The sequence below is a fragment of the Botryllus schlosseri genome, chromosome 14 (assembly GCF_051294905.1).
Source record: "Botryllus schlosseri isolate E-star chromosome 14, Bs_hap1, whole genome shotgun sequence".
Lineage (NCBI taxonomy): Eukaryota > Metazoa > Chordata > Ascidiacea > Stolidobranchia > Styelidae > Botryllus > Botryllus schlosseri.
This window is the reverse complement of record NC_137249.1, coordinates 11,080,655-11,106,467: the sequence shown is the minus strand read 5'-3', so window position 1 is coordinate 11,106,467 and position 25,813 is coordinate 11,080,655. Positions and strand designations below refer to the sequence as shown.

General features: G+C 39.9%; 2 protein-coding genes across 8 annotated transcripts in view; both read left to right on the top strand.

Annotated features, from left to right (window-relative positions):
- Positions 1 to 361: 361 nt before the first annotated feature.
- LOC145455300 (uncharacterized) lies at positions 362 to 20,605 on the top strand. 3 transcript variants are annotated; one of them, XM_080333256.1, is made up of 11 exons: positions 362 to 2,750; positions 4,067 to 4,193; positions 4,687 to 4,783; positions 5,490 to 5,565; positions 7,868 to 7,995; positions 8,059 to 8,182; positions 9,363 to 9,454; positions 11,650 to 11,765; positions 12,343 to 12,585; positions 14,181 to 14,327; positions 19,566 to 20,605. In XM_080333256.1, the coding sequence occupies exons 1-11, from the start codon at positions 2,657 to 2,659 to the stop codon at positions 20,080 to 20,082; spliced, it is 1,761 nt and encodes a 586-aa protein (XP_080189382.1). In that variant the 5' UTR covers positions 362 to 2,656; the 3' UTR covers positions 20,083 to 20,605. The 3 variants fall into 3 exon arrangements, 2 of the variants coding, with proteins under 2 accessions (XP_080189382.1, XP_080189381.1); XR_013920309.1 differs by lacking the exon at positions 19,566 to 20,605 and adding an exon at positions 15,725 to 16,046 and having other exon boundaries at positions 370 to 2,759; positions 14,181 to 14,430; XM_080333255.1 differs by having other exon boundaries at positions 386 to 2,759.
- Positions 20,606 to 21,588: 983 nt separating this feature from the next.
- LOC145455294 (multiple epidermal growth factor-like domains protein 8) overlaps positions 21,589 to 25,813 on the top strand; it is a 54,500-nt gene continuing 50,275 nt past the window's right edge. For 4 of the 5 annotated variants that reach the window (XM_080333247.1, XM_080333246.1, XM_080333249.1 and 1 more), the window contains exons 1-2: positions 21,591 to 22,713; positions 24,399 to 24,620. In XM_080333247.1, the coding sequence (XP_080189373.1) occupies positions 22,565 to 22,713; positions 24,399 to 24,620 (371 nt within the window). In that variant the 5' untranslated portion in view covers positions 21,591 to 22,564. Of the gene's footprint in view, positions 22,714 to 24,398; positions 24,621 to 25,813 lie in introns of all 5 variants that reach the window. The other variant, XM_080333250.1, reaches the window with a different exon arrangement.

Here is a 25,813-nt window from a genome sequence, read left to right as displayed (position 1 = left end):
GGAGTTGTGAAATGTGGTGTTTAAGTTTAACCAACTACATAAAACTTGGTAAAAGTCATAGCACTGCTATATAGTCGAATTATGACTGAACTGTCCGGGAGCTCTAAATGATAGCAAGCAAATATGCACTGATACTTCCACTTTCGTGCGGATCATTGGTAAATCATTCGCACAGTAAATACTTGAAGGTGAATAGCAGTGGAATACAGTGGTATTGTCGCAGACGCAAAGATTCACTGGTACGCACTACTCAGGGAACTAGGCATGCGAAAGTAAATGAATATGAGCAGAGAATTAATGACTGTTGTGCAATAGACTAAATAGAGTCAGCTTCTGGACGACCAGAGGATGCGGTCGCGCTCGTAGTTGGGCAGTGACTATCGATAAAATGTGACGTAACAGTCCAGTCTCAACCATGACACAGTTGAGTGACTTTGGTTAAGGCAGCTCAGTGGTGAAGAAGACGGAAGATTCAGCTGATCAAAATATTTAGATCGGCGTTTCTAAAGCGGTACTGAGATTCGGGTTACTCTAATGTGTTTTCTTTGCATTTTAGAAGTAAGGGCCTCGGAGAGTTTTTGCCTGGACTGAATTTTCCAGAGAGAATTGTCTGGGCTGATTCTTATTCGGTTAAATCAGTTATTTAGATGTTACCGCTTGAATGTATTTTGACAATTTGTGTTAGACGATGAAGAGACGGCAACGGCATGTATAATTATATATATGTTTGGTGTTGGTCTTCTCAAGCTGTTCTCGAGATGTAACTGTATAGGCTTATACTTTGATGAGTCAGGGTAGAGCTGGGCTGGGTTTCATCACCATTCAGGTGGAAATTGTAAACCAGTCTCATTTTTTAACATGTTTGGAGAGGAGTGCAGCTTACTTTGCCAAACCGTGCAAACTATAGGCACCAGTAAGTCAGATGCGGTGTTCAAATGTTAAATGAAATTTTCGGCTGATATAAAAAACGGTTCTCACATTAGGGTAAGGGTTATTGAAAAATAACTTCAGTTTATTCAAAATTTTACTTGCATAGTGTCGATGAACATAGATTTATCATGATAACCAATGAAAATACTAGATTAAACTGAAAAGTGGAATATTTTGTATGAAATGTTGGTTAAAGATTGAATTTTAATCTTCTGTAGTTTGGTATCCTGAGAGAATATTATTGAAATGTTTGATATTTCAACAAGGACTCGTAGTTTTGTGAACACAAGCATTATGCAAGCAACAACGTCACCAGTCTTGCGGTGCATTGTAATGGTGAAATCATTAGCAATAAATTAAATTGAGTTGAATTGAATTAACTTGAATGGAGGCCCAAAATTGCTTACAAGGCTGGCATGTGTAGGGTGCGAACATTTTTGCAATAATTCCATAATGGCGGATCATCCTATTGGAATTTATAGTGATGTAATTAAGCCATTATGGTGTTGGCTAACTTTGAGTAAATAAGATACGGTACCTTAATTTTCATACTTATAGACATTTGAAATTTTTGATTTATCGATCTACTTTCTCTAATTTGCCTACAAGCTCCAAATATCAAATTATCTTCTTTGTACTTTTAATATTACTTCTACATATATATACATGAGCAGCCCGACGCTACCATTTTTCTGTAACTCTGTAATGTGAAATGTGCGCACTCTGTACATGCTATGCCGCTGATGCGCAATTGCATGTGGTCATTGTCATACCAACACTGTCATGCTGGGACTTGTCTTACCACGTATAATTGAACCCGCAAAGGTTTCCGAGATCCCAGTAGGGTAGATTATGGCTCTCTAGTTATGCAGATATTTTTGAACCTGCCTACATTGTAATTTTACTTGCAAATATAGAAAATATTTGACGAATTCGGGCACCAATATGACTAAAAATCACCTAATATTATATGGAGCCATAGACTGTCAAAGCTTGGGCATCACTGCTCTAAAACAATTCAATACATTCAATGTAATGGCAATCATTCTGAGACAGGGGCGCTCAATCAAATAAGCTCTAAGCTGCCAATCATACTAACACATGTGCGGATAATGGAACACATAATAAATATTAAATCTTATAATGTTCTTATTAAACCCGATTGGAATCGTAAATTCAATAAATAGTTTATGACATTTTGTGTCTTAAAAGTCCAGTCGAATTCTTTGTGGTTTGTAATTATCTATGCAATTAAGTTACTTGTGAACTGGAACTTGGCCATTGGCAATTGGTCAAGTAGAGAAATGCACTTGTGAATAATTATGGCTTCATATCAAAATAAAGAAAGTTTTTATACATATGTTTTTTAAGCATTTGTCAAAGGCTGTCCGTATTTAGCATGGCTGTGTTAAAGATTGTCATCTACTGTGTGTCGGTTTGTTGTTGATTTGTCATGTTTTGTAGAAGCAATGAAGCAAGAAACTTGCCCTATCCATTGATCTATTATTGTATATGCCTCTCAAGTGCCCCTCATGTTATCTGCTCACTTGAATACAGGCAATTGGGCATGCCTCGATGATCTGGCTTCTCTGCAATTGTTTTCTTCATTTCCAGCGTCTTTTCAATGCATAATATTGTGAAAGTGTCTTCATCAGTAGGTTAATTTGAAGACATTCAAGACGAGTTTGCCGGGCAAGGAAAAGGGCTATTGAAATTGTGTTGGTTAATGGAGTTTGACCTTTTATTTCAAGATGACTCGGCCAGCTTTTCCTCTTCCCAGTCACTATCCAACAGTGAGGCTGCAGACGACTTACACCTAGGTGCTGAAGGTATTGTATTCTCACTTACTTGATGTGAGCACAGTGTATTTATTTGTGGCTGCATTGTTTTGGTGCAGCCTACTTGTCAGATGATATTGCATTGCTATTAGGGTGATACAGTAAATCGATGTTGCAAACCATTGAGAATTTTTGTTTCACACACACATGTTCAATATTTGGATCATAATGACCCTCTGTAGGATATTTTCAAAAACGGCGATACTATAATTATAATCACTCTCACAAATAGTCGAACAGTTTCACCAGTCCTGTGGGGCTATACTTTCATTGAAGCTAACAAAACTCAGATTCGAGAGACAATATATCTGAGTCAATACATGACTAGAAAGATAGAGGTTATACCTGTTCATCGCACCTAATACTTTGATACAATCGGTAAGTTATCTATACAAAGATACAGCTGGAGTTATTCTCTTCGTGCCCTGTTGTGCGATGAGTGGCCTGTGAACTTGGTGATTTATTATAAGACTTGTCCGTAGGCAATTGTAATGGGCAACACTGTCAAAATTTTTATTTTCATACCATGACGAGTATATATTTGTTATCATAATTGAAAGCCGACGCCCGACTTGTCCAACTTGTCTGTCACCCTGCATTTGAATTCCCGCAGTGCACTTGTCATGGTTGGACTAAATATTCCGCTGTAAATATAATTGGAAATTCCGGAATCAAGATATGGACTTTGAAATGCCCCAAGGATAGTCATTAACATTTCGCCCCCCAGTTTTTGAGCTGAGTGACTATCAAATAACTGTGTTTATGCGTCTATTCATGCTTCATAGCAATATTTAGATTCCATTTTGAACTATCATTTAAGCTATCCTTTCTAAGTTAATCAGTAGGCTTTCTGATTTATTGTGTTTTATTATGCATTCATTGTATTGAATTTTGTTTATAATTAACATTTAATCCAGTAGTTTGTACTGTTGCAATGTAAAAAACCTAGTATGGTTTATAAGCAACTGGGAACCTTCGATGAAATCTCAAAAAACGAATCTATTAAATCATACCTATATGATACGAAATTTCAAGGCTGTTTATTAGATTCATCATTTCATCATTCAGCTATTTGAAAAGCATTCGGTTGGAAAGGCCCAGTTTCTATGCCTGATGATCTAAAAGTAATGTGAACTGTGTGTGAACAGAAACTCCTGACACGCGCAAGGAAATATGATGCCTCCCGCCATTATTTCCTGGTTTTCGGTCCCATGCAGTATGGTTAATAAAGTGTGACCATTGTTCGCTAAGCCCCGGTTAATTTTAAACTCTAATATGCCAAGCACTTTTCTATTCAGCCAATACCATCAAGTCCAATTCTGAGAATGCAGTAGCAAATTCGACTGTCGACAGTTTCCTGATTTTGAGACGTGGCCATTCGCTTGACGAAGAAGATTCGCTTTTTACTTTTTCTACAATTTCTAAGTGAGTTCTTTTCAAACGAGTACAAAATCGATTCACCATTCACGATCTTCCGTATAAAAAAATCAGGTATTGGAAACCCAGATATGTTATGCCATATATGACGTACGCGTCACCAAACAAACCCATTGTATTCTATTTATGCTAGTAGCCTACTAAGAAATATTTATGATAACAAATTTCTAACAATTTGATTGCTGATATAGGGCAACAAGAAATATGATCCACCATCACACGAATATTTATTTGTGCACATTCCGTTGTAAGGTGCATCCAAGTGTTGAATGCTAAGATTAATGGACTGCCATTCTTCCGGTGCGCATACCTCACTAACTAGCCCAAGCAGTTCGAACCAGAATGGCTAAAAATTTGAATCCTATTACTGTTCTCTTTTTATACTCGCCATTAGATTTGGGGTAGGCTGCTTGGATTATATTGCTTATCCTACATAGTGGCAGCAGTTGCTGTTGAATAATTTAATTGGTATTGGTTTTAGTATATCTGATCTTATTGATGCTCGGGAAGGAGACCCAGAAGATCTGCTGTTTCAATTAGGATTTACCCAATTGGAGACTGCTAAAGCTCATTCGTCGGTATGTAGTTTTTTAGGCTATCAGCAATAATGGGCGCAAGTATCTATTACAGGCCTATATTTTGTGTGTCCACAATCCTTTCCCCATCGTATTGCGGAAAGTCACATTCACCTACTGAAGTCACTTTCGCTGAATGCAAACAGATGTGCACTGTATACTTTTTAATATTGTTACGCCGATTGTTAAAATGTTATTTTGAAGGAGTGCAAATTCCTGTAAACGCTCTTGTTATGTGAAGGTGGCGTGTTGTTTGTATACCCGGGTGTGTAATTTTGTAACTACGTTCTTCTGAGAAATGTACCCTTAATATGGTCGAAGTAATGTATTATATTAATTGAAAGCAGTTGTTCATACCTGTGAATAGTTTCGGGCATCATTATATATGTTTTCTAATTGCGTTAAGATTTCAATGATGTGATGAAATGATGAGTGAAGTAAACAGTACTTAATGAGAGGTACTTTGTGACGTTGACACTGACAACACCATCACATTATCGTATTCAACTCCGGTGTTCACTTGTGGTTATCTGGTTAAATTTCATATCCAATTCACTAGCCTGCCGGCACTTGTCTGACGACTTTTGGGAGATCTGAGTCACGGTATATTTAATTTTTGAATGAACCGCCTAATTTTTTTGATTTGGTGAATGGCGACGATTCCAGCGAATGGCAAAGATTTATATTTTGGTGTTATCTTTTTTTACAGATTCTATCCAGATTCAATACTACTCTCGATTCTGGAACCTCCTCGTGTTCACCAGACCACCGGCCCCACGATATTGGTACGATGGTATTAGTCAATGTTTTGTTTTCCTATGTACCCAGAGGCAAGGACCCTAACATCTGTTCTGATGATGCCAATCTGGATTGTGCTCATACATAATTAAAGCAGACACCATGTCATCAAGATCTACTCTAGTATTCAAAATTACGGAACATGACACACCGAATCATAACATTTATTTACCATAATGATATCTTCCGTGACTTTGAGTCACAAGCGTCACGAAAAAGAAATCTTGTAACTTTAGCAGCAACATTGATGAGCCTGTCAATGTCTGCTGTCCAGTGATTAATGATACTATACAGTAGTCTACTCATATCAATTCGGAAGTACATCTAATTTCTAGAAGAGTGCTTGTCCACATGCATAGGATGACAAATTCTTTCTTTAGCAATTGCTCAATGCTCAGCTACAGGACAGCACCCTGGATATCCGTTAGTATGGAGTTCTGTGACGTGTTAATATTTAAACCGCTTTCCTTTGAAAAATGAGCCACATGGCCTTTCGGAATCATTGAATCTTCGACTTTCTCTACCATTTCATTTACCAATGATGATTCAATTACTTATTTTGGTTTATTCATAGTGATGCTGTGCCTGCCGCTTTGAATCATTCATTAATATGGTTACATAACACTGTTGTTAAGACAGGGGTAAATACATACCTGTTCGTGCCGGCTGGTGTATATTCAATCGATATCTTAACAATATGTTACATAACGTATGTGCGAATGCAATAATCGTTTACCAAAATTCTTGATTGCTTGAATATAGCCATTGTGCTGGCATCTAAAATTGTTTTCTTCTTCGTGCGGGGTACCAATTGTGCAAATAACTAATCTTTTCTTGACTGTGACAGCGCTGAAAATCAGATAGCTCAATAGCGTCCGATTGTCCTTGAATCCTTGCAGCACGATACAGAGCTGCTTATTGTTGCCGTGCTGGTGACGAAACCTGATTGTTACAGCTCATAATATTACCATAATATCTTTGAAAGAGTTGACCCAATGGAGACAGGTCCAGACTGGGGTTAATCTACAGCAATAGATTTAATGCTTAATATTCTATGATGTGTATTCACCTTCAATCTGTAGAACCAAAATGAGACATGTTAGGGCTGTTAATACTATGATATGGTATGTCATGAATTGGTACATTATGGAATGGTATTCAGAGTCTTGCCTATTCCACCTTAAAGACTTGTAGGTTGTCTGGCAATTTTCTGGAAATGACCATCCATGTTGTTGCTGCTGTTGCGTCACACGCTTGATAGCTGCCAATTACCTTAGATTTTGCAGTGATTTCTCACTTTGACCAGACTGTTTCGCAATTGGTGCAACAGACAATTTGTCAAATGTGTTTCGATCAAATACACGTGCAAATATGCCGTAAAAATAAGTCACGTAGACATGACATTTATTTGTGCTACGTTCATTTGGAATATCTGCTGCAACTGAATTACGTTGGCAATGATACCGCTGATGTACATTGAAGTTGTGCAGCAGAGTTGATCCCCCTACCTACGTTTCCACTTTACCAGACAAATTTCTTCCTTATCACTGCCATCTATACAGCAACAAGCCTACCGCATCAGAGTTTTATCAAAATCATAATCCCCGATGGTTAGACATCTGAAATTACTCTCCATATTCTGTGATCCACAACACTACCAATTTGATCTGACTTTTATTTGAGCCTTTTGGGAGGGCATATGTTGCTACTTTTTTCAACCAGGAAAAGGAAAGGGATAGCCTACTTAGGCTATCTATTCTTTGTAAATAGAAAACTTATGAAATGCGCCATGTGATAGTAGGTGAATATGTCCAATGTGCATTGTCCATACGCTGTCAGATACATATGACTGACAATATATTCTTATGTAGGTACTCTGTGAATACTGGCTGAATAACAACTTTAGTAATGCCACATTGTTTGTGGCAATTAATTCATATTTTCATTGATATTTACAGCCATAATACAATTATAAATAGCTTAAATTCCATTTCCCTGTATTACTAGCATTTGGGCTTAATGCGTCATTTCAGGAGCATAGCGTGAATCAATTTAGATTAAAAAGATGATTGTTTGCGGTGCAGTTTTTGTTACTGTTAATTAATAAGCGAAGCAGCTTTAGGGTATTTCTCTGATGGTGGGACAACAGCTGTACTATAGATGGTTTATAATTTATTTTCCTTTCTCGACTCTGTTGAGGAGACGTTGCTCTATTGTACAGTTTTGATGATCTGTGTACGAATATGTTAGTGTATTACTATTATTCTGAATATTACATTTTGTTTCTAGCTTGCTATGCTAAGGACGGCATAATAAAAGCTCAAGAATGGGTGAACGCACACCAAAACGATATCGTTGGGGCTCACGCCTTCGCACAATTACCCAATCTCTCCAAAGAATCTTTACAAGGATACAAGGTGCCTTGTTATTTGTTTTCTCCCAGCCCTATATTTTTCGTTTAATGCTAGGCCATTTTACAGGTGAGTGCTTCCAGCACTGGGCGTAAAATCGTGGCACAGAAAAAGCGTTCGAAATGGTCAAAGTCGCGGCAGTCCTCATTTGAGCATTTGCTACCGAATTTACAGGAGGAATCGGCCGTTGAAGGTGAATTGAATAGGGATTAATAAAAGTCACATGAACATGGAATCTGTATTATAGTTAGAGAGTACTTGAATACCCATTTAATTAGACTACTTTTCTCTGTCAAATATCATACTCCTTTCAACCACTATTATGGTGCTTCTGGGCTCTGGCACTATTATGGCACTGCAGTAGGCTACCCCTCCCGATTTGAGGCTCTGTCAGTAACAAACAGCGATTTAACCGACTGCTGCATCATCTCTTATTCAACGAGGTACGCTTTATATTGGATAATTGACATGTTAGTTCCTTGAATTTTAATAATCTCCTTAACAGTGCTCAAGCTTGAATCAACTAGGCCTAATTGGAATCTTGAAGCCCACTGGCCACTTCCTAGCATTGGTGTAGACTTGTCAGTTAGATTTAGTACATCAAACTACCGGTAGATCTAATACAGTAACCTGATGGGTCTGATAGTATAACATTCATAAATGGATGAATGGGCTATTTGCAACCATTGAGTCATCTTGTTTTATACCACTCTTAACCATTCTTGCCTGTCGTTTTCTACACGCCTAATGAGCACTACTCTTGACCTTGCTCTACCCTTACTCGTCCGCATACAATTTTGCTGTGTGACTTTGCAAAGTCCTGATGTCAAATAATTTACGTGTGGATATGACTTGCCCAGTTGCATGGGCAATTTTTCTGCAATGGAACAGAGTAGCCTACTTGAATGCACACCTTAGCAAATATAATCTTTATTTGCGGTGAGCAAGGGACAATGCGGCAGCCGCTTTGCCAGGAAAGTAGTTTTCAGCTTGGTTATTGAAAAAACATCTGGCCAAGGTGATTTGCTTGGAAAACGCAAATAGGCGAAGGGTGAAAATCAAATAATAATGGGAAGCTGAGTAACAATTTAATTGTTCTAGCGGGCATTATTCAACCCTACCTGAAATGTGTTGAGCTGGAAGCTCTCTATGAACACACCCATGTCTCAATATAATACATCTAACTTATATATTATATAATCAGCACAATCCCAATCCCTAGTTTCTTCTTTAATTTGTCAGTTTCCGGTGCTCTGAGTTAGCTGGCAATCCCCGAGTGAATGCTTGCCTTATCCTTTCATTTTATGCGAGAGAGGAAATGCTGTATGGTACTGCACGGCAGAGATGCTTATTACGTATGTGTCTATTTAAAGTTCAAGAGTCTGAAAAGGATACTGGCAAGGAGGGTGCTGGAATTCGTCCAATTCGAGAAAGCTCTACCGAACAAGAGCCACAGACACCGGAAGTATGTTATCAATATTTGAAATGTAGATGCATAATTCGTAGGAATGTGTTGATTAATGACGGCGGATTGGAGGCTTGATTGACTTGGATGACATCCACCGTTTGTCGTGTTGCACTGTTCGCAGAATGATATTGTTTTGTGGTATGACTAAGCTAGAACAGTGCTATCAATCATGCTGACCACAGAGAAGTGCCTTTTCGAAACGGTGCCCGTCGCGCGCAACGGCTTTATAATTCAGCTTAGTTTGGCACATTTCAGATGCCGATTAAAGACTGGGGCATAAAACACCAAAATATACATATATATTGACATAGCACATGAATAATTTTGACATATTTTATCACAATTTTTATGTGTTCAATATTCAATTCGAGTGAAGTGACGCCATGGCCATTACAAATTCTTTATGAGACACTGGGCACTTCCTCTACTAAAACGGCTATACACCGGTGGTTACTCAGACTGGGGGGGGGGAGCATATGAAGGGGGGGGCGAAGCTGCGGGCAATTCAAAAAAAGTTTCCGCTCCGTGTGATTTACCCCTAATTCATAGTTATTGCTGCATGTATAGTCCTAATTTTATACTCGAGAACTCTCTCATCAACGGTCCTAACCTCCCATGCCATCGAACTATCTGTTGTGATCGACAGCATTCTCGTTGCATTTTGTGATATGACGATAAGGGGCACGCAAAATTTTTCACTATCATAACGGGGAGCGTGTCTAAAGAAGTCTGAGAACCACTGCTATACACGAACGGTGAACCACTGGCCCGCCTGTACAACCCTGAGCTAGAATATTGGAATCGTGGCTTCGCCATAGAGAAGTGTTGGGAAACTAGTCTAATATGGTTGTCAGATGTTGATTGGTGCTGAGAACGAAATTTCAGGACCTAATGGTTGAGATTTCTTCAGTAGCAAATTTCCAAACACGCACCGTGCACTACGTTCTCTTTCAAAGCCATTTTTTCTCTCTCAGTGCCCCAATGCCCTACACTGCATCCTTGAATGAACCTTCGACTTTCTAGCTTAGTAAGTGTCGATGGAGGGTCCGCCGTCTGTGTGGCGCGATACTGTGATGCGTAAAACAGATACTGTCAAGACCGTGAGTTGTATTAAAACGAAAGGTGCTGCATGACTTCATTCTAGCTCGAATGAGAGTTGGTGCATATGCCGCCTGTGCAAATACCGTAGCTTACTGCTGATTGCTATACTTCATGTGACGGTACTAGAAATTTAGAATCGTTTGGCATACTTGTAACAGTAACAATGCATGGTAGTCCCATAGAGATTATGCGTAGCTAATCTTGACAGTGCTAGACAGTTTTTGATGTACAGTCCAATGCGTATGTCATGTAGCCTACGTACGTAAGTGCGTTATTGATTATCCAGAGAAATATGTCCCTTTGGAGTTAGCATTGTGTTCCAAGATTTACTGATAGCGATTGTAGCTGAAATAGTGTCGAAAAAAGAAAGCGTGGATTTGCGATGTAGAGGACGTGATGTCCAGAATTAACCCGCGACTTTGCAGCCGATCAATGAATGCCGGCTGACTGGATTGACTAATCGCCATTGCAATGACACAAATCATGAACCGTTGAAAGTTTTTATGATACGCTTTTGAACAACTGCAATTACCGCACTAACCGAATTCGGCAGCCCTAAAAATGTGCTGCACAAGTGCCTGACAGTTAATGTGCTGTGAATTGCTATTAAGTCTGCGCTGTTAATAATGTGCTGCCAAACTGATACAATTAATGGTAACGTGCCTTCCTGCTTCTAACACTTTATACACCGGTAACTGGTAATAAGTTATGGAATGTCCTCGTTATGCAAGGTGGAATTCTTGTGGTAATTCAAGTCAGGGTTTACTATTCGATGCTGTTGCTGAAATTTGAATTGCCGTGGCCTTGGCGGCTGTGACGATTCGGCAATCAGTATGTTGTAATTGAAATGTGAGTTTCTTGGAAAGTATTTCAATGTTCCTATTCATTTTTGGAATCTGTCTAAGTCGTCGAAAATATCCTATACCAGCCAATGACGAGAACCAGACTTGCTCGGCAGTGGGCACTCGCCTTTTGAAAATAAGTGTTTGTAATACAGATGTTCGGATCAGGCCCTACCTACTTCTTGATACCGAGCATTGTTGACCGGCTTGTATATTTGACTTGAAATTTGTACTTGTTTCTTTTTTCAGGCGAAAGACATTATTATAGCATTGTCAGACCCGTCTCTTAGACATCTTCACCCGAGCAAATGCGCGAGTCTACAGAATATGAAAGTGGACTCATTCGAACTCGAAGAAGTGATAAGGTATTTGAGTTTGTATGTTAGCTCGTTGGATGGACCCCTGGTCTCGCAAGCCAGATAAGACCTTCATTCAGACTTGTACAAACTACTCATTCGGTCAACTAACCAACGTTTTTTTGAGTAGATCTAGTTCTAGTTGCGGATATTGAAAAGTGAGTACGGTAGTTCTAGCTCTAGTTTTAGTTTCACATTTGAGAAAATATTAATTGCCGAACAACTCACCGTTTTGCTCGGATCGTTGCGTGCAGCCATTACGAGCTCATAGTCATCACTACTAACAATCTATTTCTGATATTTCCGATGAAATAAAAATGAATGTGTTGCATAGGAGAACGAAATCCGGTTTCGAACGGTTCTTAACATTTAATGACTTGGGAATGAGAAGCAGGAAATACTTTGGCGGGCTGAGTCAAAAGTTTGCGCTATATTCTGCGATGTATTAATTTTTAAATGTCGTTAGTTCTAGTTTTAGTTCTAGTTGCTGGTTTTGCTGGAATTACCTCATTGCTGCCCACCTCTGAGAAGCAGACGCCGTGAGTTGAAAGCTGTACTGTACCATTGACCGCTTGTGTTGCCGCAGTAACGACGGATGTGTCGCGCACGACCGGACGACCGGGAGCAGTCCACCCGCTGCCACGCGCCGTTCTGCAGAAAGTCCGATTTCGCGGGAATCTCACGACTGGGACGCGTGCAAGCCGCCGTCTTCCATCGGCTCTACCGATTCTTCGAGCGGTTTCGATGAAGGAACCGACGACGTGTCGAAAACATCGACGCGACGAAGCAGTTCGACCCGTGACGCGTGCAATCATTCTGACGTTGGAAAGTGAGTTCTCACCTTACGACCCACTCGAACATTTCTGTAAATCTACTCGAAAAATTATATCTTTTTTTGCCAGTTTAATAATTAATATTACTAGATAGTATATTCATATTGAAATCAACCCAAATATTATCGTCAGGGTTAATCGTCAGCAACTACTGGAGAATTGGAAAGAACATTGTACATCAACAATCGTATCACCCAACATGACGTCACCGGCATGAAATTTTCTGACCTGGTTCGGGTTAATTTCAATATCAATATACTATTCAATGGTAGGCTACATCAAAGTTCTGTAACTCCAACAAGCTCTTCAAATATGATTCCTGAATAATTAATTCAACCTAGTTCGTGAAGGTCCGCCCAAATGAAAAGCTTGGCAACTTTTGCAACTGCAACCGCACATTTTAGTGACATTCGAAAACACTTGTTCAATTTTAAAGTAGTCAGAGTTGGAGCGTTTTAACAAACTTCGTCTCCGACTCAACCAGTATGCGTTTCCCCGTACTACAACTCCAAACTCCCGCTGAACAGCCCTGGTTGCTGGAGTTGCGGTCCGTTTTCTGGTAAACAGTCCCTTTCCAAATGTAAGTTTTTGATGTTGGACTTTGGTGTGCAAAATGGGGATTGCGCAAATCGGTGATAAAGTCATTTGCGCCGTAATTACCTTAATTGTGAAGACGTGACTTTTCCGCAGGATAATGTGACAACGCTTTAAGAATTAGTCATGGTAACGTAAGTCAAAATTAAAAACTTTTAATAAAAACTGACTTTATGGCCTCAAAAAGGTACATGTATTTAAACGTTCTAGTCATTATTATTATGGCATAATTGGTGGTACAACTCTAGGCTGGATACTCGACGTGGTATCAAATCAATTTGTACCTGCTGTTGCCCAGTACTGCTCATTAACATCCTCATCTGTTTGCCAATATCAAGTTTGTTCCTAGGAAATTGGTGTGTCACGTTGCAATGCTCATCCATTTAGAATCCACAGTATTCAATTTCCGCCTCCGGTATTGGTGTTACCTGCTATTCGGTACTTGTTATTGTTGAATCACTCATTTCACCATCATTTGCTGATACTTAGAGGAAATTCTGTGTACGGTACATATTTTTCTTTACCAAGCTGCATTGCTGCCTTACAATGGAGTGAATTCACGTTACCTTCATGTGTAAAGCGGTACCAGTTAGCCTTTGACGTACAAGTTGCTTCCTGTGTTGAGCTAAGTCAATTCATCCAGTGTTCCGTGAAATATGGCAAAATGGAAAGCAGCCCAATGCTAGAACGATTTCGGTTTCAGTATTACTGGTAATGAGCCTGTCTTCTCGCAAATGAATCTGCACTACATTGATTTCTGGCGATATGGCAAATCCCAGAAACCAGGAGCGATTCAAAATCGTAAGCATCCCGCGTGAAACTTCAAGTATAATGGCAATCAAAAGAAAAGGCATTGGAATTTAACATTCATCCCGTCGCTCTTGTTTAGGATGCTTAGACTGTTTTTAGAATTGGGGTAAGGCCAGAGATTATAACTTTGTGACCCCCACATGTGACAAATTTCCTTTTTACGAATCTTTCGCTTATTCCTGTTCAGCAACGATAGCTGGGAACAGCTTACCGACATTTCACAAAAAGGGCGTAGCGTTTCGCTCGGCGATCCTATCGAGTTCAATAAAGTTTCAAGCGACTGTTCTGCCGGCGAAACTGCCGACGATAGTCTTTCACACGATTGGGATTCAAGGTAGGGTACTGCAGTTTGGTTTATCAAGAATTTCATCGTATCAAACACTACAAGATTTCGATACAATGAAAAGATAGGAAGGAGTCGAAACGACTTGGCAGAGGTGGTCAAAGTAGTCAAGAAAGCTACTCAAGTAGAAGTAGAAGTAGCGACGAGAAAATCTACTCAAGTACGAGTAGAAGTACTTTTTCAATGAGCCACCTAAAACTACTTGAAGTATAAGTAGAATTGACTGACTTTAAATCTACTCAAGTAAGTAAGTAGTTTTGAAAATAGTGTTAATTCGTTCGCATGGACTGGACAGTCAAAAGCTACAAATTGAGCTACGCGGAAGGTGCAGAAAGCTTGATACGTATTGAGGCATCCCAGGAGGTATCAATTTTCGACACAATAATCATTGTATCGCATCATGGGATGCAAATTATAGTATTGATAGGAAAATGCGATACTAACCCTTTGTTTACTTGAGGACTCCGTTTTAGAGAATATCATGGCATGGCGCCCTACCCCATATTATAAGGCCCCAATTTTAGGCGAAGAGCAATACGTAGAAGTTGTATCGGATACGGCTTCATCACTTTGCGTGATTAGTATACGTTAATAACAAAATACTGTGGATCGAAAAAGTTAGATTTATTGTAGCTTTATTTTCGGAAAATAGAGGCATTACTACACTTGACTTTATGCTCCAACATGTATGTTCTGCAGACAAAAGAACTAAAAGTAATTAGAACTAAAAGTATGATACTCGCAATTGAAAGAGAAATACAAATACCACTTCTAAAAAGCGGAAAATATATTTCATGTCTTTTGTGCATAAAGTTTCAAAGTTGCTCTGCTAAAACAGGTTTAACGTTAAAAAAAGCAGGATATTTCAGATTAGCAAGACACGTAATGGGTTGCTAGATTACGATGTGATAGGTATCCTAACTGCTACATTGCGGAACGGAGTTTCAAACGTTATGGTGGGCCATATTTACTGTAATGAAATATTTGATGTGGGCGACAATGCGGTGTGAGAGGAACCAAGCTATACGGTACCTAAATTATATTCAATTATACTTTCGTGAAAACATATTTGTCACTCCATAATTACTGTGCGCGAAGCCCAACAAAATTTCTGGGTTTTACTTGACTTTTAGGAATATTAAATGTTGGTACTCCGAGAAAACAGCCCCGAAATTCCTCAGGCTATCTTTCGTATTGGGGGATTAAACTACTTCTACTTGACAAACTGAAAATAGCGAAAAGTAAGTAAGTAGATCACAAAATATTACGAAGTAGAAGTAGAGAACATCAGATCTACTTGAGTAAGTAACAGAAGTAGAGGAAAACTACTTGAGTACTTTGAAAAAGTAGAAGTACTTCGTTACTGACCACGTCTGCGACTTGGGAAGTCAATCAATCAAAGTCATGCTCGACCTACAAACATGGTAAAATATAAGAACTTGTTTATGTCTAGAAGTGAATTCATATCTCCATAAATCAATCTGACAGTACCACAGACCCTTTCACATGGAACATTAGTAGTCGCGCACTGTTGAAGTATTTGACAATCTTTGCTACCAGAATAATTTCCAATCTCGGGCTGTACTTCCGGTACTAATAATTCTAATCCCTAACTGCCATCACGCACCGATCGTGTAGTGTGGATTGACTCGATACTTCTCATAATACCAATTCCTGAAGAGGTAGGTCGTGGGTTCAATCACTGGCAATGTCAGACTAAACACCTAATCGGTAAAATTGGTATCCGTGGTTCCTCGCTTGGTGCTCAGCATTACCGGGATTGCATGGAGACTTTGAAAGCCTTGCAAGGCTATTTCTGTAGCTATCTTGTCCAGCAGCATATGCACATCAGAGTTGGATCAATTACATTATTTCAGTTCAATTACAATTACAATTACAATTACTTTCATGCATGTTTCAATTACATTACAATTACAATTACTCCATGCTAAAAATATCAAATTACAATTACAATTACTCCTTGCATGCTTCAATTACATTACAATTACAATTACAATTGCTGCTGTTGAACATGTAATTGAATAATGATAAATTCAACCGTGCTCCTTGACAACCGTAGCGTCGTAATTAACAACAATTCAAGTATTCATGTTTCATTCATATCATATGATACGCAAATACCGGTAATTAATAACAGAAAAACGTTTTCAAACTATTCCAGTATGCAGTATGTCGTTGAAAAAAGTATTATAATCATGCACGGGTTGGATTTGCGTACCGTATATAGTATATAACTAAAGAAATAATATTATTTTTATCGAGGGACGTAGGAATTAGGATGAGGGGTGAAAACAAACCGTGCTTTGTCAGATAAGACGTTATATAATATCCAGTGGTCTATTTAGTTAGACAGACGAAGTAACGATGCAGCATCGTGATCTGAAATCGTATTGTAGATTGCCAACCCACAGTTAGATGCGCAAGATGTGAGTAACGGATGAATGCACCGACAAACGTACTGCAGAGCCGGCTAAAAGCAGCAAACTTTATAGTCCTAGAGCTGGCGATTCAGGCGTCCAAATTTGATGCATCTGGTCTTTATCGTAAGCTATTGATGCACTAATTCCGAAAATACAAATTAAAATCTCGTCAGGGCAATGTAACTGCTCCAAAATAGCCGTTTAAGGCCGACTGTTCTGAAAAGTGAGAGCGCCGCAGCAGCATGACCACAACCATAGGCGCTGAACTCAGGTATGCTAGGTATGCCGCGCATACCTAGGAATTTTTTTGGGTATGCGGCATACCCAGAATTCGGTTTGGTCTGTTACTGACTGGGTGGTGAATTGATCGATTTAGAAATAAGCGTTTCGTAGTGCTGCTGAACACGTAAGTAAACCGACAGCAATACGTTCAGGCACTTAACGAAACTCCGTCCTTCAGTTACAATTCAGTTTTCCGTATTTTATCAGTGTTGCGCGGGGCCACGGCCAATTAGCTGGAAGCGCGTTTCCAATTTGCGAGAATCGTTTGTGCACAATGTAACGCAACGCGATCTCGACGCTGAGATGATTGCGAAATTAGGTCATTGATTACCGCGCGCAATCGTCGCAGGCCTGATTTATCCCGTCTCCGTCAGGTCTAGTTGCGCTGGCTTGATGAATCGCATCGGCAATAGGCTCGGTGGGCACTATACCATCACTGGCCTGCGCACGATAACATCGTTGGCCTACACAATTGCGTCGGCGTGGTTCGAAATATATCATTGCCGGCCTAACTATCGCGTCTCCGGCCTAGCATGCTTTGGCTCCCATCTATCGGTTGTGATTAAAGATTGATATCACGAAACTTACTGACATCGAATGTCCGCAAAAATGTGTGACTTGTGCGTACATGCGTACTTGATTTCCGCTAATACTTGAACATAACCAATAACCATCAGAAGATGCGAGTCAAGGCTTGAGTTATAAAAGTTGAGAAAGGTTTGAACCACCTGAAATCGATGCGGATTCCATTACAGAACACACTCCATAACAACTCGGCTATGCGCCTGAATATTTGATCAAACGCGAGTGGTCAGAAGACGCAACGCGAGGCAACAAGACCGAGAACTTGATACTAAAGATGTTAATTTCTATATGCGCGAAATGTTGCGATTGTCATCTCCTGCTGTGAAGGAACATGATATCTTATGCGCCGGCCGGAACTATCGCTTCTTCTGTGATTGTGATGTCAGACTGGCTCAGACATTTAACAATGAACATGGACGTGTGTACTGACCGTGAACAGACAGCAGTGTAATTGATTTTGACTAACGCTAATACTAAAACAGAACGATCAGAAAATGTCTTGCAGGCTCTTGATATTGAAACTTCTAACTCCTATGAAATCAAAGTCACTAATGAATAGAGTCCAGAACAGACTTTATATTTGGGAAAATAATTCCTGCAACCTTATTAGCCGTCGCCGAAGATGCGTATTCATTTGTTCTCGAGGCGGAGTGATTGAAATCTCCCGATTGTCGGCGCGTGTGTTGGCGAATATGTTGCGGAGATTGCGAGCTCGCTAATTGACTACACAGTCGCACGCGTTGGTAATCTTATGGTAGCGTGATGTGTCGAGTATATTACACAAGGATGCTGATCCGATCGATGTATTATCGGCATTGGTGCATGTTCTTAACCATAATAAACTGATGCCACCTTGGTAAATTTGAAATGGATTCAATCAATTCAGCAAGCGGCCGGCTGGCTACGCGGCCTGCCTAATCATATCGTAATTTTGTCACCATATACAAGTGCCAGGTGATATTGAACGCTTGCGAGTCGGCTAATTTGCCAATTCTGGCGCACTATGATGTCATCCCTTTGTGACGTCATCGATCTCGCATACCTAGGGAAAATCAGAGTTCAGCGCCTATGACCACAACAATGACCAATTACTCCCAGCGATTGTTCAGAACAATGCCGATTCCCAGACTTTCACGACTATTTTGGGATGGTACCATCGCCTGGAAATATACTTTTATTGCGGAATCAGTGCGACACTAGCTTTCGATTAGGACCATACATATCAAATTTCGACGCTTGGATCGTTAGCTATGGGACTATCAATTCTGCTGCTTTTAGCCGGCTCAGCAGTTCGCTTCTCGGCGTATCCAATCGTGAGTCACGTGTTGCGAATCCATCCGTTGGTTAGTAATCTAATAATTGTATACAATGGCAGCCGAGGCCAGCATAGCGGTAAAAAAAATATTTTATGTTGTGCTTGTCAGGTCTCAATAGCAATTTAATGTAATTGAAATTGTAATTGAGCAAAATTTTTGTCAAATTACAATTACAATTACAATTACACAAAATAAAAATGCTTCAATTACAATTACATTACAATTACATTGAAATTTGTAATTAATTACATTCAATTACATTACAAATTACAATTGATCCAACTCTGATGCACATCATGCACTCATGGTATGCGTATGCACAGATCTTGTGTATGGGTATGGATATCATAAGTCGGTGTAGCATGCCGCAAAAACACCCAGGACTAAAATACACAACATCCTATTCCCCACAAAACACAGCCCCCTGGTAGCTGAATATCCTGTCTACTTGAAATTTCCCATTGATACCCAGCCCTGGTTTTTCCAGCCCATTGCCCATTGTCGCCTTTAATAGGAATATGACGTTTGTATTTGTCCTTGATGTTTTTTGCGGCATATGCACTGACTCGTGTGTAACCTAGCAACGCGATCTATTTTTTTTTCAGAATCAGATCGGAAAGAGAGTCCGTCTGCTCTGTTTCTTCTACGTCGGGTTCGAAAAGCCGCAACAAAGAGACCGATGAAGCACGACGGACGGACTGCTTACTCGCCACTACATCTATGCAAAATTTATCGCGAGACGGCAGTTTGCCGACGCCGAAACTTTCGCCGCACGGCTTTTCAGACTTGAACACAAATTTTAACAACAGCGTCGATAACCCTCGCTCTGACGAACGTGCTCCCAGTTTACGTCACGCCCGTTCTTTCTATTCGTCGATGCCCGCTCTGTCGTCAGCTGGCTGCGCCAGGAGTCGGTCTTTTGACTGCGTTCACATTGCCGCCGGTCAGCCGAAAGCTAACTCATCGTCGTCTTTAATGACTTCTATTGCCGACGTGGCTTACTTATCGTACAAGAGATTGTGTTCTAACAATCATGGCGGTTCCAATTCTGGTCGCGTAGCACCAAGGTTTAACGGTAACAAAACGCACTATTTGCCAAAAGGCGGAGTTCATCCAAGGTGATTTGCCAGCAAGTTTGAAATTTTGTAATATATGAAGTGTTGAATTTCCTGACTCAGTAGCAAGACACCCAGTTCCAAACGTCTCTGACGATGTCGTTTTGTAAATTTATAATTCATATGTTGCCTTTCATCAATTGAGCTTTTTCCGCTATTGAAGTCCTGTTGTCATACCAGATGTGTTGATTTGATCGACTGTATGCATTGATTGTAGCCTTACGGTCTACCGCAGGACCGCCGTTTGTAGAATCTGATGAAAGTGCATTTGCTGCGACTCTTTCAGTGCAGTTTCTACTTATATTATTTACGTGGTCTTGGCTGTATTATTTGCTTGATCGCTTTTCGGTGTGGAATGACGATGGTTGAGTTACTAGTGCAATATCTTGCATGTCCTTCTTCAATGTTCTTTTCGATTGCGCTGTATTGCTGGTAGGCTGGTGTGGAGAGAGTGTGACACCTTTTCAGTACTAGAAGCTGTTGAAATATTTGCACTGCACATGTCTATGATTATCTCACCCGTGACGATGGTTTCTGTCTTTGTTCATGAGTTTGGCGGGAAGGGGAAGGTCGTGAGATGTCTATTGGTAGGCATTCGGTGTTTTTTCTGATGAAGTATATTGACATATTTCTAGTGGCAGTTTACAAAGGTGAAAAAAAAAAGTTTTGAGTTTGCTGTTTGACACAGAAGAACAGCGTAAACACAGTATTCAGCATCGGATAGGGATGATCAATATGTAAAATTGTTGATTTACCATACGTCGTCCGTTTTCATAAAATTGAAAATGTCCTCCATTTTGGCTGCATTGTACACTGAATGAAAAGTAACAGAAGATAACATGGTCAAACCATACGTGAGATCGTGGCCCTGTCATCTCAAACGTAGTATTGTGAACATTCAGAACCTGTCTCCCTCCACGTCGCAGGGGCCTTGACAATGATACAGAAAAACTGATATCGCAGTTTTACAGTGGCGAAAGTGACTCCTCACTGACAGAACTCCATCAAATAATGCAATGTAGTATAGGGTTCGTCCGACAGCTCGAGTCTCTGAGGAACTATCCGTCCGAATCCGAACCAAAACCCACGTGAATCTGAATAATGCCGTCCAGAATCCGAATCGAATAACTTTTTCGAAGTATCCTAATTGTACGTCTGAGCAGAGTGTAGTCTTTATACATAGACTAACGTTAGGGTTAGCCGATATGATATTTGGACGACGTGGACCCGCGTATGTTGTACTTGTGCGCTTTGGATTCCGAGATAAAGAATAGTCATTGAACTATTCGGGGTAATGACCGCAGTGGAACTGATACATAAACTTGGCGATTTCTAGTTTCCGCATATCTTCTATGTTTAGGACACCGAATCTCTTCAGTAGCGACTTGTTGGATGGTCAACCAGGCCCCTTCGGGGCCCTAGCTATGATACGGAGTACCTGATGTTGTAGTTTTTGCAGTGGCTCGAGTGCAGTTCTACTGGCAGCCCCCCAACAGAGGATGCAATATTGTAACTTTGGATGGATCAAGAGAGAGAGAGAGAGAGAGAGAAGGAGAGAGATCAGATTTAAGGATTGAAAAAGTATCAAAAGAACCCAGGCCAGCATGAAGTGGCTAAGGCTGTAAAACAGGCCGCACTTCGGTGATCTAGGGACTGAATATGACTATTCCAGGACATGTCCGAGTCCAGTAAAACCCCCCGAAATTTGGTATTTTCTGTGTTGGAAACGGGCTGGCCAGCGATGTTAACGGTTAGGTTATTTTCAGAGGTGGTCAATAACGAAGTACTTCTACTTTATCGAAGTACTCAAGTAGTTTTCATCTACTTCTGGTACTTACTCAGGTAGATCTTTTTTTCACTACTTCTACTTCGTAATATTTTGTGAACTACTTACTTACTTTTAGCTATTTTCAGTTCGTCAAGTAGAAGTAGTTTAATCCCCCAATAAGAAAGATAGCTGAAGGAATTTCGGAGCTGTTTTCATGACCAACATTTAATTTGCATAAAAGTCATGTAATACCCAGAATTTGCGTTGCGCTTCGCGCACAGTAGATATGGAGTGACAAATACGTTATTTTAACGAAAGTATCGCAAAATCCAGTCCGGACCCTATTCGAGTCCGTCCGATGCTCATCCCTGATGTGACGCTTCCCTTGTTTATCCCATATTTCGAAGGCATGCACTGGACGCAGCTATTTAAATGCATAAGTGATTGACGGCTGATCGCTTCGGGCGATTCGATGCGGTTTGCGGGCGCATAGTGCCTTAGTTTCGGTACGAGCTCCGGTACGCACGTCGAGGTTCTACGCTACAGTTGAGGTTATGATGCCCAGAATACCTAGTCCTACAAAATATATAGTTGCATAAATACAGCGAGAAAACAAGGTAGGGATGAATCACGACCTCTGAAGAAGATGATATATGTATCCAAAAAGACAATCAGACTAATCTTCGACGGATTTGCATTAGACTCGATATGAGTTGTCGAGATGGACATTTTCTACATCGCAGTTTACCTAATAGGATTCGTCAATTCGATCAAATCCCAGTCGGTTTGCTCGCAGCATAAGACGATATTCTCATCACAAACAGAAGGATTCATATCAGAAGGCAGCGGAAACTACAAATCAAATCAGAGGTAACAGAAAATCCATAAAACTACACTCGCATAAATCAATGAAAGCTGTAGCCTATGTAATCAAATAATGCAAATATTTATTTACCTGAAGGGTAGAGATTCAGGGGAATTTTCGTTATCGTATCTTGTTGAAGTAATATATATTATTTTACAGCATGAAATTGATTTAGGCCTTTAGGCCTACTATAGGCTATAGAGTTATATGCATTTATGTTTATACAGCTTCTTGGAGGTATACAGAACTTCAATATACAATTGAATAGTATATTCATATTGAAATGAACCCGAATATTTTTGGCTGACATTCGTCAGGGGTAATCGTCAGCAACTAGTAGAGAATTCAAAAGAACATCGTTTATCAGCAATCTTATCACAAAATATGTCGTCACCAGCATGAAATGTCGAATGCGAGAGCGTTCAATGTACTATTTTTAGATGATACACGAACTCTTTTTGTTGACAAAGCTGTGGTTGGTGTATTTTGATAAAAGTCGACTCCAAGGCACACAAATAAAAATGTGAACGACCCTTTCCGAGTATGCAAAATCTGTCGTATCGAAAATTTTTGCACAGGATTATCCAACAAGTGTTTGCCAATTGCAGAATTTATGGCCTTTGATTGTTCGGCATCAATCTTGAGCGGATGAGTTAAGGGTGAGCTTTTTACCGAGCGTGTTCTAATGAATCTAGGGACATGCTGACATATTTTGTGATACAATTGTTGATATACGATGTTCTTTTGAATTCTCTACTAGTTGCTGACGATTACCCCTGACGACTGTCAGCCGAAAATATTTGGGTTCATTTCAATATGAAGATACTATTCAATCTATATTTATAGAAGTCGTAAATTATTGTGTGCCTAACGACGTACCAAAACAACCACTGCCCACTGGTAGGCCTACTGTTTTCTTTCAAGTTCAAGTGTGGTAGATTCAAGTTACTATTTTCAAATTGATCATGTCATATGCAATGTTCCCTCTAACTGTTCACGACTCACGAGTCTGCGCGCACTCACCAACTCACTGCGCGGTCCCTTGGACAACAGTGCGCAACGACAAAAAAAAAGGTCATCACTTCGGATTTCTGTGCGCAGCTAAGATTTTCTGTGCGCAGAGACCGTTTCAGCATTGCGCATGTGCGCAGCTTAGAAGGAACATTGGTCATATATTTGTTATGAAGTAGATAGGTTAGTCTTTAGGTTAGCCCCGAGTGGTTCCCAAACTTATTTAAAAATATCACTTCACAATCTCATAGCATTTTTTCAAATAGCTCACGGTAAAAATCCTCAAAAAACAACATGTTGGTTTTCACGTTATCAAAGAATACATAGCCTAACTAACCTACGCGCAACACGTGACAGCACAATCAACCATCCAAAGACAACTACCAATTTCTCGTAGTTGCGTAAACAAATATGGTATGTGCAACATGAGCACAAAATTTATTAAAGGTGGTGTCGAACCAAAGCTTCGTTTGCACTGATTCCGAAAATATAAAATATTATCTGGTCAGGGAACTGAAACTACATCAAAATTAAAAATAGAAGTTGAATAGTTCGGGCACGACAATTTAGCCTACAGTTTCATGTGTGATTTAGTTACATGCTGCTATTGCCAAGTTGTTTGCTGATTATGGTTACCAATTTCTTATATTCTTGCATCAATTTTTTTTGTCTTCTTCAGATGTGAATGGTTGATTCAAAGTCCGAATAAAACGTCGCATCCGTTCATATCGTTGGAATTCTCACCAACCACAACAGAATGCGGCTATGACTTTATTGTGGCTCATGATGGCGATTCCGATAAGAGTCCGATACTTGCGACTCTCAGTGGAGACATACGAGCGAGCATGCAAGATAAGAAAGTTGTCGCCAGTTCTGGACAACTTCTGCTACAACTTTTTAGGTTAGCTAAGAAAGTTTTTCTGTTTTATTTTTATTGTTAAAGATTTGTTATACTTACAAATTTTATAGTTCAGATATTTGAGACTAATTACCGTAAAACGGGGTAACTTTTGACTTAAGGGTAACTTTGGACACTAAGCAGTAAAAGATTTGAATGGTTATTGATGGAAAAGGGTTGCCGCTGGATGTCCAATTCTTTTTCATGAGGCAACAGTACCACAAGCAGTCTCAATAAAAGATGGATTCATTTCACTACCAGTTAAACTTGACCCAACATTGATAAATTACTGGCAGGGGTCAATTTCATCAAAATTGAAGGCCATTAAACTTCTTACAATCAAACATAGATAGCATGTGATTGATAGATTCAAAACTTGGCAGCAGATACCTTTAAGTCAGTGGTTCTCAACCTTTCTTTAGACACGCCCCCTTTTTGATGGTGAAAAATTTCGCGCCCCCCTTATCGTCATATCACAAAATCCCACTGGGATGCTAGCAACCTCAACAGATTGTTTGGTGGTATCGAAGGTTATGAATGTTTATGAGAGAATAAAAAATATGAAATGAGGTCTATATAGAGAGAAACATGCGTGCATTGGAGGTAAATCGCGCAAAGCGCGGAATATTTTTTCAGGTGACCGCTTCTTCGCGCCCCCCTTCAGATGTTTCACGCCCCCCTAAGGGGGGCGCGCCCCCCAGGTTGAGAACCCCTGCTCTAAGTAGTCTTAATCCATTGCAAAAATCTCAGTGGGCTCACCCTTAGATCAATACAAGAAAATGTGATGTCCAAAGTTGCCCCGTCAAATTTTATCAGAACGGGGTAACTTTGAACAGTTTAAAACGTGATATTTAGAGCTCTGGAAAGTGGTTGCTTCATCTGTGTCAAAGTGTATCGTCAATTATATTCCTTATGACCGGCCTGATGGCTTTTTAAAATGGAATGAGAAGGTTAATAAGTTAAGAGTTTGCCAAAAAATGGGTAGGCAATGAGCTGAGAGATTGTAATCGGGTGTAAGCTACTTCAAAAACTTATCACATACTCCTAAAGATGTGCCTGCTGAATATGGGATATCGTAAATTATGACAAATATATCCATCAGAGGACATGAGAAAGGGAAAGTGTATCTTTTAAAGAACAGTAATATATTTGAAATCGGCAATAAATCACGGTAACATGCTTAATGTTTGCTGTCG